The sequence below is a fragment of the Talpa europaea genome, assembly GCF_964194135.1.
Source record: "Talpa europaea genome assembly, chromosome: 8".
NCBI lineage: Eukaryota > Metazoa > Chordata > Mammalia > Eulipotyphla > Talpidae > Talpa > Talpa europaea.
The window spans coordinates 71,213,921-71,227,893 of record NC_140075.1 but is presented as its reverse complement, the minus strand read 5'-3'; the positions used below and the strand labels follow the sequence as shown (position 1 = coordinate 71,227,893).

General features: G+C 37.6%; 1 protein-coding gene across 3 annotated transcripts in view; it reads left to right on the top strand.

Moving 5' to 3' along the window:
- Nucleotides 1–10,820, top strand: part of BAZ1A (bromodomain adjacent to zinc finger domain 1A) — a gene marked incomplete at both ends in the record, with an annotated part of 90,265 nt that extends 79,445 nt beyond the window's left edge. For 2 of the 3 annotated variants that reach the window (XM_084240911.1, XM_084240909.1), the window contains 6 exons: nt 3,332–3,579; nt 3,661–3,887; nt 5,702–6,171; nt 8,047–8,189; nt 9,547–9,634; nt 10,624–10,820. In XM_084240911.1, the coding sequence (XP_084097037.1) occupies nt 3,332–3,579; nt 3,661–3,887; nt 5,702–6,171; nt 8,047–8,189; nt 9,547–9,634; nt 10,624–10,820 (1,373 nt within the window). The remainder of the gene's footprint in view (nt 1–3,331; nt 3,580–3,660; nt 3,888–5,701; nt 6,172–8,046; nt 8,190–9,546; nt 9,635–10,623) is intronic. The other variant, XM_084240910.1, reaches the window with a different exon arrangement.
- Between the last annotated feature and the right edge of the window lie 3,153 nt (nt 10,821–13,973).

The window sequence follows — 13,973 nt, the reverse complement described above, 5'->3', positions numbered from 1 at the left end:
ATTGGGCAGATCTTAGGTTTCATGTCTTGTCTCTCACTTTACGTAACAAACAGGAACTCAGCATCTTCTAGTGTTTGTCGGGTCTCTTACTTTTTTACTTCGACTCTTTTTATTTTTTTTAAACTTTGCCCTCCCAGATGTACTATGAATTCCTTAAAGGTAATTTATAAAGTGCTTTTACACATAGGAGGAAACAATATAATTTAGATATACTACTACTAATAATAGCTTTTACTCAGTGACAGGCAGCTTCATTCAGTGATAGGCAGCCTACATGTCTTGTGCATGTCCTTTTTTAATCTTCCCAACAACTCTCATATTTACTGTTGAGGAACTTGAGGCACAAAGGGGCTAAATAACTCTCCCACCCTCACATAAGGAAACAAGTGCTCACCTCACAGCAAAAGTCCAGGTCCACATTCTCTTAATACTTCTGACCAAGGGGTCTTATTTCAGGACAAGGATAGGAAATATGGCAATGATAGGGTCAATCACATATGGAGTCTTACACACCTTCCAGAATTTTGACATGATGTGGTAAACCTTTCATAATTAAGGCAGTCAATATTTAAGATTAATTGAATATGGAAATCACATGCCAGTATAAAATGATAGACTGCTAGATTGGTGGCATCTAGTTAAATGACAATAAATTTTTGGGGCCTCCCTGGTGGTGCAGGCTGTTGAATGCTGCACTGTGAGGCTGTCCACAGCTTCTGCAGCATGGGTTCGATCCCAGCCAGCCGGGGAGAATCCCGCGAGGCAGACCTCTCCTGTCTCGCCCGCTGCTCCCCTCAGCAGTGTACTTTGGTCACTCTGCCTGTTCTGTTCCCCACTCTGTCTCTGGTGAATCCTCTCACCCTCTCTCGCATCTGGCCTGCACCCCGGTTCTTGTATAAAAAAAAATAAATCTTTTATTTATTTATTTTTAAATAATAAATTTTATTTATATTCCCCATACAATTGCGACCCCCCCATTCTGACCCCAATCCCTCCCCTCCCGGCCCCCACCCCCCAAAAAGTGTCTCTGGTTCATAGTTTTTGTTGATTTTGATTTTCACTTTCTTATAGTTATTCATTTTCCTGGTCCCTTATTTTTCTAGATTCCTGCTATGAGTGAGACCATCCGGTATATTTCTTTTTCTTTTTGGCTTATTTCACTGAGCATGATCCCTTTCAGCGCCATCCATGTTGCTGCAAATTGCATGTGTTTATCTTTTTTGAATGCTGAGTAATATTCCATGGTATATATGTACCACATCTTCCTGATCCAGTCATCTATTTTTGGGCATTTGGGTTGTTTCCAAAGCTTAGCTATTGTAAACAGTGCTGCTATAAACATAGGGGTGCAGGTGTTCTTTGGAATTGATGTTTCTGTGTCCTTTGGGTAAATACCTAGGAGTGGAATTGCTGGATCATATGGAAGCTCTATGTTTAGTAGGTCCAGAAATCTCCATACAGCTCTCCATAGTGGTTGGACCAGTCTGCACTCCCACCAACAGTGCAGAAGAGTTCCTTTTTCTCCACAACCTCGCCAACATTTGTTGTTGCTAGTTTTTTTAATGTGTGCCATTCTCACTAGTGTAAGATTGTATCTCATGGTAGTTTTGATTTGCATTTCCCTGATTGCAGGTGATGTTGAACATTTTTTCATATGCCTGTTGGCCATTCGCATTTCCTCTTCAGAGAAGTTTCTTTTTAGCTCTTCTGTCCATTTAAAAAAAATAAATCTTTAAAAAAAAAAAAGACAATAAATTTTTTAACTCAGAAGACAAAGGAATGCTATTAATGACAGAAGGTTTTAAGTATTCCTATATAACTATCAGTGCTGAAATTGCTTTTGGGGGGGCATTAACATTGTTTTTTATTTACTTCATTTTTGAAGCTTTCTTAAAAGATAGAAGACAGTGTAGTTAGCATTCATACATAATTGATATTATTAAAAACATTAAACATATAGTTCACATATATATAAATGCACCCTTTTCCAGAAGTATCATCCTGTGGTTTTCTGTATATTCACAGTTATACAGTTATACAGTAGTGGTAGATACCACTACTTAATTTCAAAACATTTTCATTAACCCCCAAAAGAATCTTCATATCTGATTGATATTTAAGTTAGAAAGCAATCTACCTTTTATCTGAAAATGTGGATGTGGCATTCTTGACTCAAATGAGTAGTAGCTGACTTGTAGTTAAGCTTAAGAATACATTGCCTAGGGGGCCTCCCGGGTGGCGCAGCGGTTGAGCGCAGGGTTGCAAAGCTGCCTGCAGCCTCTGCAGCACAGTTCGATCCCCGGCTGCTCCCCGGCCACTGGAGGAGGGTCCCACATGGCGCGCAGACCTCTCCTGCCGCCGCTGCTCCCCTCAGCAGTGTGCTTCAGTCCTTCTGCCTGCTCTGCTCCCCGCTCTGGCTCTGGTGGATTCTCTGACCTTCCCGCGCTTCTAGCTGCACCCAGTGCTTATATAAATAAATTTAAAAAAAAAATTAAAAAAAAAAAAAGGAATACATTGCCTAGGGCCTCCCTGGTGGAGCAAGGGGTTAAGACCACAACCTATGAAGCAATCCACAGCCACTGCAGCACGAGTTTGATCCCCGGCCAGGGAGTTACCCACATGGCGCAGCAGACCTCTGCTGACTCGCCCGTTGCTCCCCTTAGCCGTGTATTTCAGTCGGTCCTCCTGTTCTGTTCCCCACTCTGTCTCTGGTGAATCTTTTCACCCTCCGCACCTCTGTCCTGTACCCCAGTTCTTGTATGTATAAATAAATAAATCTTTTAAAAAAAAATACATTGCCTAAATTACTTTTTCTCTTAACTATTGAAATTCTTAAGTATTTGATTTGCAAATTTCTCATAAACTAGATGTGACTTAAATATTTTCTTAAATATGAGGTTTTGGGGGCCTCCCTGGTGGTTCAAGGGGTTAAGAACTGTACTATGCAGCAATCCGCAGCCTCTGCAGCATGAGTTCGATCCCCGGCTGGCCAGGGAGCAACCCACATGGCGCAGCAGACCTCTCCTGACTTGCCCGCTGCTCCCCTCAGCAATGTACTTGATCAATCTGCCTGTTCTGTTCCCCACTCTGTCTCTGGTGAATCCTCTCACCCCCTGCATCTCTGGTCTGTATCCCAGCTCTTGTATGCATAAATAAAATAATAAATAAATAAATAAATAAATAAGAGGTTTTTAGTTTTAGTACCAAAATTCTTTTTGTTAGGAATGACGAAAACTGCACAATATAATCAGTTTAAAATGCCAAAAAAATAATTATAGGAGATGTCTAGGGTTTATCCAGAAACTTTAATCACTTTCCCTTTTCATTTAAGATGCCAGTGACAGTGGGCGGTCTTACAAGACAGTACTGGATCGTTGGAGGGAGTCTCTTCTTTCTTCTGCTAGCCTATCCCAAGTCTTCCTTCATCTCTCCACCTTGGATCGTAGCGTTATATGGTCTAAATCTATACTGAATGCTCGTTGCAAGATATGTCGGAAGAAGGGTGATGCTGAAAACATGGTACTCTGTGATGGCTGTGATCGGGGTCATCATACCTATTGTGTTCGACCAAAGCTCAAGGTATTTTTTTCTTCTACTTCTCAGATTAGAATTGAGATTTTGAGTGATGGATTATTAATGATCATTTATGTGATTTGTCAGACTGTGCCTGAAGGAGATTGGTTTTGTCCAGAGTGTAGGCCAAAGCAACGTTCTAGAAGACTCTCCTCTAGACAGAGACCATCCTTGGAAAGTGATGAAGAAATGGAAGACAGCATGGAAGATGAGGATAATGAAGTTGATGATGATGATGAAGAAGGTCAAAGTGAGGAGGAAGAGTATGATATAGAACAAGATGAAGATGACTCTCAAGAAGAGGAAGAAATTAGGTAAGTCCTAGCATACAATAAAATGGGAGTTCATGAGTCTTATCTAGATAATCTCGACTATTCAAATATAAATAGAATAGTTGGGATGCATAATTTTTTTTAATTAGTATATAATATAGTACTGCTGTCACATTTCTGCAATTGACAAGCAGAACTGATCTTGGGGATCCTGACTTGGCAGATGTGAGGGATTGTAACTCCAAAGGATATTTATTGCCTTAGCTTTGACCTGCCCACAGGAGAGAGGCAATGCAAGCAGCCAGTGCCCTGAATGTTCAGGTTGCCTCGGGCCACCTGGCAGTTGATAGCTAAGACTGCACTTGGGGTGGGACCTGGGATTTGATTTTTGACTAATTTCCTAGTTTCATCCATGCCAAATGGTACTTCTCAGAAAGGCTTTCTCTGACTCCCTAATAGGAACAATTTCTGTCTGGTTATTTCACATCATTCTCATCACACCTCCTAGGTGGGTTATAATTTGATATTCATTTATGGGAAAAAAAAAAAAAAGGTGTGCATGTGTATAAAGAGAAAAAGAGAGTGTAATGGCCTGAAGATATCTTTGCTTTATGTATTATACATATTTGAAACTACTCCCAGGGGAATGTAATATCTGTGAGAGCTTAGCCAGATCACAAGATCAAATATGAATTAAAGTTTGGACAGAGGTGCCCATCAGATCCACAGCAAGGTTGATGTTACATAATTTTATGCCTAAAGCTGCATGTCAGTAATCATAAGATAAAAATAAATGTAGTTTTCCAATGCTTCATTGCTTTCTCAAGAAGTTATAACCAAATATTGGTGATCTTGGCAATGTACAGAGAGAAAGATGTCAGGAAGTACATTGTATTTTAATACTCTTACTACATCAACACCCAGAAACAACTTCTATACTACCATATAGCCAAGTTTTCTGCAACTTAGCAAGCTATGACATCTAAGCGTAATGAATTAATTTGGAGACTGATTATTTCTGCTGTGGCAGTAGTGAAGCAGTTTCGCCTTATTTGTCCCTTAGAATCCTCCCCCACCCTTTTAGCATTTGAACCCCATTCATGTGGAATCAGGAAAATGATTGTGAAGCAAGGGCAACCTAAACTGGCAAAGTCTAAAAAGGCCATAGTCTGAAGAGGGATAATAGAGCCACCACATCTGTTTTAAACAATTTGTTTTTCAAAGACTCCAGGATCCATATGGGAATATGTCAGGAACCATATTCCCTATAACTTATAAGAACAGTATTGTGTTAAGCATAAAGATCATAAAGAGTATAGAAAATTCTTGGAAATATTTTAGGTAAATTGGAAGTCCAGGTATGTAGGGAGATGGAGAGAAAAGCTAATGTGTAGTTTCATCCTTTTCTACAACTTAAAGGCAATTAAAAGATTAAATCTAATTTGTATTTTACAGTAAGAACCAAAAGGTAGCAAAGAGATTGTTAGTATTCAGGAGTCACAAGTTTAAGGTCTCTTTCAGTAGCAACCATTTGCAAAAACTGCAGGTTACTTCAGTATAAATAGTAATGGAAAGTGATAGTCTCCTAAAGCTAAAGGAGACAGATGATTTACATTTTAAGATTAATTCACCAGTCTTAAGTTTTTCAACATGGAGTACATTTATTGATTATTCTGAGGCTTTTGTTAGAGTTCATCAAAATTTAGGATTTGATTTTTATGACAATGTCCTGGAGTTACCAAGAAAATATAACATAGAAAAGTAATTTATATAGTACTCTTTAGCTGAATAGAAAAGAGGAATAAAAATAATCATTGACTCTATACAATAATTGTGTTTTCTAACAATTTTTGTAGCCCACCGAAACGAGGAAGACCACAAGTTAGATTGCCAATTAAAACAAGAGGGAGATTGAGCTCTTCTTTCTCAAGTCGCGGCCAGCGACAAGATCCTGGAAGATATTCTTCAAGGAGTCAGCAGAGTACACCCAAAACAGCTATTTCTTCTAAAACTACTGGTAGAAACCTAAGAAAAATAAGATCTGCTCCTCCTACAGAAACCAAATCTTTAAGAATTGCCAGTCGTTCTACTCGCCAGAGTCATGGCCCACTGCAAGCAGATGTCTGTGTAGAACTACTTAGTCCTCGTAGAAAACGCAGAGGCAGGAAAAGTGCTAATAACACACCAGAAAATAGTCCCAACTTACCTAACTTCAGAGTTATTGCCACAACATCAACTGAACAGTCAAGATCTCTCAATGTTGCTTCAAAGCTTTCTCTCCAGGATAATGAATCTAAGAGAAAAGGCAGGAAAAGACAATCTGCAGGTATGAATAGGTTTTGATTTAAGCTATCTTCACCTAAGAGTATTGAATAATTTGGACAGATTGAATATTGAGATACTTTGGATCATGTTTTAAAAATCTGTCTCTAAGTTATAAAGTTATTAGGGAGCAACCTGACCTGAAGCTTATTTATTGAAGGTACAGCTATTTGGGGAATAAAGGTAAACTATATTACTAGTATTTCTACTCATGTAGCAGGATAGATGTAAGAAGTCTGCAAACAGGATATTTGGTCAGTATTTGAAACCCTCCATTTAACACTTTCTAACACTTCATTCTTTTTCACCTTTTCTTCCTTCAAAATACACATGCTCATCATTGCCTAGGCAAGCTACTTCAGGTTATTTGGTTAGGTTCTCAGATGACATACCAAATTTGTTCAGGGTAGATGGGGAGTTGGGAGTAGTAATATTGTTAGAGAGTAATCACCAACTAGGCCCAGGTTGTTGGGTTTTGGGGGACGGAGGGTATCAGGTAAATACACTGAGGTCTAATTTAGCTTTTTCTGTCCACTTAATCTGTTTTACTCTCTCCCAATTCTGAATTCCAAGCTATCTGGAAAAATGAAACACACCTAAAAAATTTTATTCAAAAAAACTACTGGAAAAAAAAGTTGTGCTGATTGATTTGTTAAATAATTGAACCTGTTTCTAAGGGAAACTAAAGGGGGAAATTTATATGTGTGGATTTATATGTGAATAGAGTATTTAAACACCTGGATTCATATATGGACTATACTACCCTTTTCTACTAATTAATACACCTTAGATTTCATTGTACCTCTTAGATTTTATGAGAAAGCATTTTTCTTTTAGAAAAATGTCCAGTGGGCTCCCTAGTGGCGCAGGGGTTAAAGATACAGCATTATCAAGCTATCGCCAGCCACTGCGGACAGTTAGCTCCGAGCTAACCTACCTGGCACAGAGACCTCTCCTGTCTCGCCAGCTGCTCCCCTCAGCAGTGTGTTTCAGTAGATCTGCCTGTTCTGCTCCCTACTCTGTCTCTGGTGAATCCTCTCACCACCTCCCCTCTCCCCTCCTCTGACCTACGCCCCAGTTCTTCTGAGCATAAATAAATAAATTTAGAAATTTTTCCCCATGTAAAACTGATATATAAGAAGAATCTTTTTTTAAAAAATAATCTGGGGCCTCCCCGGTGGCACAGCATTTGAATGCTGGGTTGCGAAGCTGCCCCCAGCCTCTGCAGCGCCAGTTCGATCCCCAGCCACCGGGTGACGGTCCCACGTGGCATGCAGACCTCTCCTGCCACCCGCTGCTCCCCTCAGCAGAGTATTTCGTCAGTCTGTCTGTTCTGCTCCCTGCTCTGGTTCTGGTGAGTTCGCTCACCCTCCCGCGCTTCTGACTGTACCCAGTGCTTGTATAAATAAATAAATAAATCTTTAAAAAAATAATAATAATCTTTAACTTCAAAAGTAAGAATGCAGTGTAAATTTATAAAGAGGTATAATTTCTGGGTCTGAAGAGGTTACTTTACTAAGGACATGTTTCAGTAATACTAGAGAAGTGCTTACTTTCATTTTACTATAGTTGAAAGCATATTTTTAATAAAATGGAATTAAGAAAACAATCCACAAACTTTGTGTTCTAAATTTTTATTTTGCATAGCATTCTTTTTGCAATCTGTTCCCAATGAATGTGTGGTTCAATTTGAAATTTTTAAGATCAAAAAGAAAATAAAGAATATTTGGTCCAGATTTTCATACCTTTCAGACTATAAGTTAAATATCTCAGTGTAGAGAGTATTGATTTTCTGTTCAGATTTACTTTGTATTTATTGGCCTTGTTTACCTTGTGATCAAATATTTTGCTTTGTCATCTCATAAAATGGTTTATTCAGAATCATCTCCCGTGACACTGAATAGGAGGAGTTCAGGCCGACAGGGAGGAGTTCATGAATTGTCTGCTTTTGAACAACTTGTTGTAGAATTGGTACGGCATGATGACAGCTGGCCTTTTTTGAAACTCGTTTCTAAAATTCAGGTAATATTATTAGATTTTATCATGTATTCATGTATGGACTTTATCAAATATAACTATATACCCTGTAGTTCACATGGCAACTTTGAAGTAATCAAAACACCTTTTGGTCACTATCTATTTTTCAAAACCACTTGGAAGTTGCATGGCTTCTTATGTTGAAGAAAACCAAAACGGAGTTATACAGCATAGTTTCCTCAGTCTCTTCTAATCCTGTGACTGATACTTGTGTATGATGGCAGTATTTTGAAATCATCTCAATGTTTTTATTCTGTGTAGCCATGAATATGAATAGAGTTGATTTAACTGAGTACCATTAATAGTATATTCTACTATATAAAACAGTGGTTCTCAAACTTCAACATAAACCAGAATCCCTTGCGAGGGCTTGTTAAAACATAGATTATAGGACCCCACCCAAAGGGTGGGATGATGCCAACCATTTGCTTTTCTAAATGCCTAAGTGATGATGAATGGTACTGGCCCAGAGACTGGAGTTAGATATTGATGTAAAATACAGCTACTCTTAAATAAGTGTTGGTCTGGTGTAGCTAATGAATTTGAAATAGTGTTATAATTATTTATATATGTATGACAGAATTATGTATTGTGACAGAACAGTGTTTCAGTGCTTTAATCGAAGTTATAATGGTCTTTCAGAAGTAGAGAGTAAAATGATTTGAACATTTCTGAAGGGAGAAATTACAGAAATTAGAAAGTTTTTTATGGAAGAACTATTTGGTCTGGTTATTGAAGGAAGGTGGAACTTCAGTAAGAAATGATAGGTGGTTTGAATGGAGCAGAGGGTATGCTGGCCTAGATAGAACTAGATACAAAGATTCTCACTTGTCGATGTGTACATGGTTTCTGATGAAAAATTAACATCATTGTACTTCTGCTTTGAGATTTCTAGAACAGGATCATGAAGCATTAATTAACATTGAGTATCATTTTATTAGAATTAAATCTCATGTTGACTCCAACTCTTTCCCCCCCCCCCCCCCGAGGAGTTTGTATACTGAATTAAGTTTTTTCACATGTACATTCTATTCATTATTACAGATGCAATAATGTTCATTAAAGAAATTTTAAATACCTACATACATAATATATAGAGAGAAGAGAGCACACAATCAATCTTTTCCTCTCATGATAAATTGTTAATTTTTTTTATACTCAGGTAGGCTTCTGCAACTTTGTAACTGAAATATCTGGTTTCAGTGGAATAATAATATTCAGAGATTGATATCAAATTTGCTTTTAAGTGCAAACCTTCATGCACTTAACCACTTAACACTGATAAATTTTCTTTATCACTGATAAATTTCTATAGATGAGCTATATTTGAATTGTTTTACAGGTCCCTGACTATTATGACATCATTAAAAAGCCCATCGCCTTAAATATAATACGTGAAAAAGTGAACAAATGTGAATATAAATTAGCATGTAAGTAATATATGTTCTTTCTAATAATTATTTGTATTTAAAGATTTTTTTATTTAAATCATGTATAAATGTAATTGCATAGATGGTATCTAAGAAGTTCATAAAATGCGTGTATATGAAGGTGAAAGATGGATGGGGATTGAATGAGTTAAGAATATATTAGACTCTTGTCTTAATAGAAGTTCTTTATAATTATGTATCTAATTACACAATTGCATAGTTTCAATAAAAGAATTTTAATATTTGTAGTTAAAACATTTTAAGCTTCAGTTCTGCTACCTTGATTCATAATCTTCAATTTCTAAAGAAAAAATGGGTTTCCATTTTCTCTTTTTTAATTTAATTTAATATATATTTTATATCATTCTTCCTTTTTGTACAATTCATGCTTTCTCCTCTCAGGTGTAGTCCCCACAAAATTCCTACCACCAGTTCACCCGTGCACCATCTCCATAGTCCCTTGTGTAAGAACAAATCCCTTCCCCTGTTTTGATCCCTCTCCCTCCCCTGTGTTGATCCCTCTCCCTCCCCCTCCCCTGCAGAAGTGTCTTTGATTAATAGTTACCTGTTAATTTTGTTTTTTAATTTATTATAATTATTTTTGGGGGGTTTCCATTTTCTTTTTTTCACATCCAAGTTGTCCAAGACAGCTGAAGGATATCTTCAACATATTTTTAAAATTTATTGTTTTTGAAGTACTGTTGTTTTATATCCTTGCTAGTGTTTTGACAATATAGGATTTTCCCCCCATCTCTCCCCACCCCACCACAGGTATATCAGTGTGTCACTCTTACTACCAAAGCATCCATAGTCCTCCACCTTAGTCTTTTGTGCTTACCCCAACTCTTTTCTTCCCCCACCCCCTCAGAAAGCCCCAGATCTAGATTTCCATTTTCTTAATGATGTTTCTAGATATAATACAAACAAAAGTATGTTTGTTATTTATGTACTTTCATTCTAATCTCATTTGTTTTTTTTTTTCTTTCTAGCTGAGTTTATTGATGATATTGAGTTAATGTTTTCGAACTGCTTTGAATACAACCCTCGTAACACAAGTGAAGCAAAAGCTGGAACTAGACTTCAAGCATTTTTTCATATTCAGGCTCAAAAGCTTGGACTCCATGTCACACCTGGGAATATGGATCAAGTTAGCACACCACCAGCTGCAAAAAAGACGCGAATCTAATTTTGTCCTTCTAAAGGATATTTGAGGAAAAACAAATTGTTCATGAAAACAGAACATTAAATCATGCTTTAAAGCAGACATAGTTGTACAAAGCAATAACAACTTATTGACCACACTGAAGTGTGATGTGCACTATATTCTCAATTTTAATATTAAGCACTCAGGAGAATGTAGGAAAGATTTCCTTTGCTACAGTTTTGTTCAGTATCTAATAAGTTTGATAGATGTATTGGATACAGTACTGGTTTACAGAGGTTTTTATACATTTTGAGATCATTCATGTGTCCCAGTATCTTGGGAAATATTTTTTCACCTATGATTTATTTTGTTGTTGATGATCTTTTTAAAAGTGTGGTATTAAGGGAGATTTGTCTATATAGATAAATCATTTGTTATAGCACAGTTAGGGAGGAAGTGTGTATGTCTAAGAATTGTTTAATGAACACATTCTTTCAACACTACACATGAGTGAATCCAATTTTATATCCTTGAAGTGCTGTACCAGTGCTGGCTGGAGGTATTAAGTTTGAGTTTATTAACTAGATATTTATTTAGCATTCAGAGTAATTTGTGGATTTGTTTTGTATTTATAAAATTTGTACCTGGAAAATGTTCTTTAATTTTTTAAACATTTTACTGTGTTTTTGTTGTATTTCTCTAACTTCCTTAATAAGCAATCAATAAAAGTAACACCCTCCCTTTTCCCTGACAGTTCTTTCAGTTTTATGGAACTGTATTACAAGTTTCTATGTACAACTTTTTAGGTGTACAAATAAAATGATACATTTTTTTCAAGGATTCTGAATTTATAGAATTTTTACAAATCAGAATTGGAAATACACACACTTATTATGTACAGAAAATAGAAACCAGTGTTTTTTTGTACTCAGGTGTCTACAGTAGTGATTAATTTTTTTCTGCCCAAACCCTTGAGGAATAAAATAACTTCCATCTGTAACAGCAACATTTTATGGTAGGGAATCTCATTAAAAGGAAGAAAGCTAGTTTGGAAAATGCTTACATTGTTAAGAAATACCAATCTGGAAATTTTTTTAAAATAGAGCTATTTCTTAGGTATAAAAGATATTCAGGGACCGTGGTTTGGTCGGAGTAACTTCCTTTTTTAGTATGCAAAAGGCATACTGTGTTCCAAGTTTTAGATTTAGTTCCCATGTGTATTTGGCTACATGTCTCATTAATACTGACTACAGAGTCCTTGTTAATATGTAAGCATATGCAGAAATGTGTGAGAAGCAGAGATTTAATCCCTATGCCAAACTTTGAAGATAGTCCATTCTCTAATTATAATGCTAGCTATTTTTCCCAGTGTGTTAAAATTGTTTGGTCTTAAGGGGTTATGGTGAGTTGCACACATATGTGGTTATAGTTTGATTTAAGTAGGCAGAGTGGCTAGGTTAATTTCACTAATAACAAAAGGAAGATTTCAACATTAGCCTTTTTTTTTTTAAGATTTTATTTTTATTTATTTATTTATACAATCACTGGGTACAGTCAGAAGCACGGGAGGGTGAGAGAATCCACCAGAGCCAGAGCGGGGAGCAGAGCAGGCAGAAGGACCGAAGTACCTGCTGAGGGGAGCAGCTGGCAGCAGGAGAGGTCTGCGCGCCATGTGGGACCCTCCTCAGGTGGCCGGGGAGCAGCAGGGGATCTAACTGTCACTGCAGAGGCGCAGCTTCGCAACCCAGCGCTCAACCGCTGCGCCACCGGGGAGGCCCTCAACATTAGCCTTTATACTCACTTTTAAAGAGAACTTGCCTTGGGCCTCCCCGGTGGCGCAGCGGTTGAGCGCTGGGTTGCGAAACTGCGCGCGGCCTCTGCGGCGCCGGTTCGATCCCCGGCTGCTCCCCGGCCACCAGAGGAGGGTCCCACATGGTGTGCAGACCTCTCCTGCCGCCCGCTGCTCCCCTCAGCGGTGTACTTCGGTCCTTCTGCCTGCTCTGCTCCCCGCTCTGGCTCTGGTGAGTTCTCTCACCCTCCCGCGCTTCTGACTGTACCCAGTGCATGTATAAACAAAACAAACAAACCAGCAAACAAATAAATAAAGCATGCCTCTATAAAAAAAAAAAAATAATAAAAATAAAGAGAACTTGCCTTGAGAAATAAAGGTATTAGAGAAAAACCTTTAGGTTAGAAAATATATGCCACAACATCAGTGTATCAGTAATATAGTGGTATGCAAATACTACCCAACCTTTACTCTTTCTATTCATTCTTTTTCTCAGTAACAAGTTTTGTCTTGGGAGCCAATAACCTTTTTCTGTCAAAGAAATGTGAAAAACATATTCAGAATATTGGTGAATAAATCTGTGTAGAAGTTAAGATTCAGGGCCTCCTTGATGGCGCAAGGGGTTAAGACGCAACCTAAGAAGCTGTCCACAGTCACTGCAGCACGAGTTCGATCCCTGGCCAGGGAGCAACCCACATGGTGTGGCAGATCTCTCCTGTCTTGCCCACTGTTCCCCTCAGCAGTGTATTTCAGTCAGTCTGCCTGTTCTGTTCCCCACTCTGTCTGTGGTGAATCCTCTCATCCCCCACACCTCTGGCCTGTACCCCACTTCTTGTATGCATAAATAAATAAATCTTTAAAAAGTTAAGATTCAGATGTTAGAGATACATTACTTTCCCCCCCCAGTCAAATGAAAAGTTTACCTCTAATTATAAAATTAATAAATGGTCATTATCCAAAAAATAGAGAACACCACATATAAAATAAATTTTCTCTATAATTTTTCAATTCTGCAAAAATAGAATCATGGTATACAAATCAGATTTTACGTAGTTTTCATTTGGTGCAGTAAATGGTAAAGAACTATGTGCTGTTCAAGATCCCATTGTATCCTGGACTACATTTGGAACCCTTCTCTTAACCCAGTTCTGCATTTACTTAACCTGTTAACTGATGACAATTAGGTTATAGAAAATTATAATTTCCTTGGGACATTCTGAGTAATTATAATTTATATTAGTAATCACTTTCATAATAGCTGTTTCTGTTACTAGATCACCATAGTAATCTTAGTGATCAAAAGAGTAAGAGACAGGTAATGGAGCAGTGTAACATTTAATGATTTTAAACGTTTTAATTCTTGTATTTTTTTTTTGACAGATCCTATGCAGTTTTTGCTGTTCAGT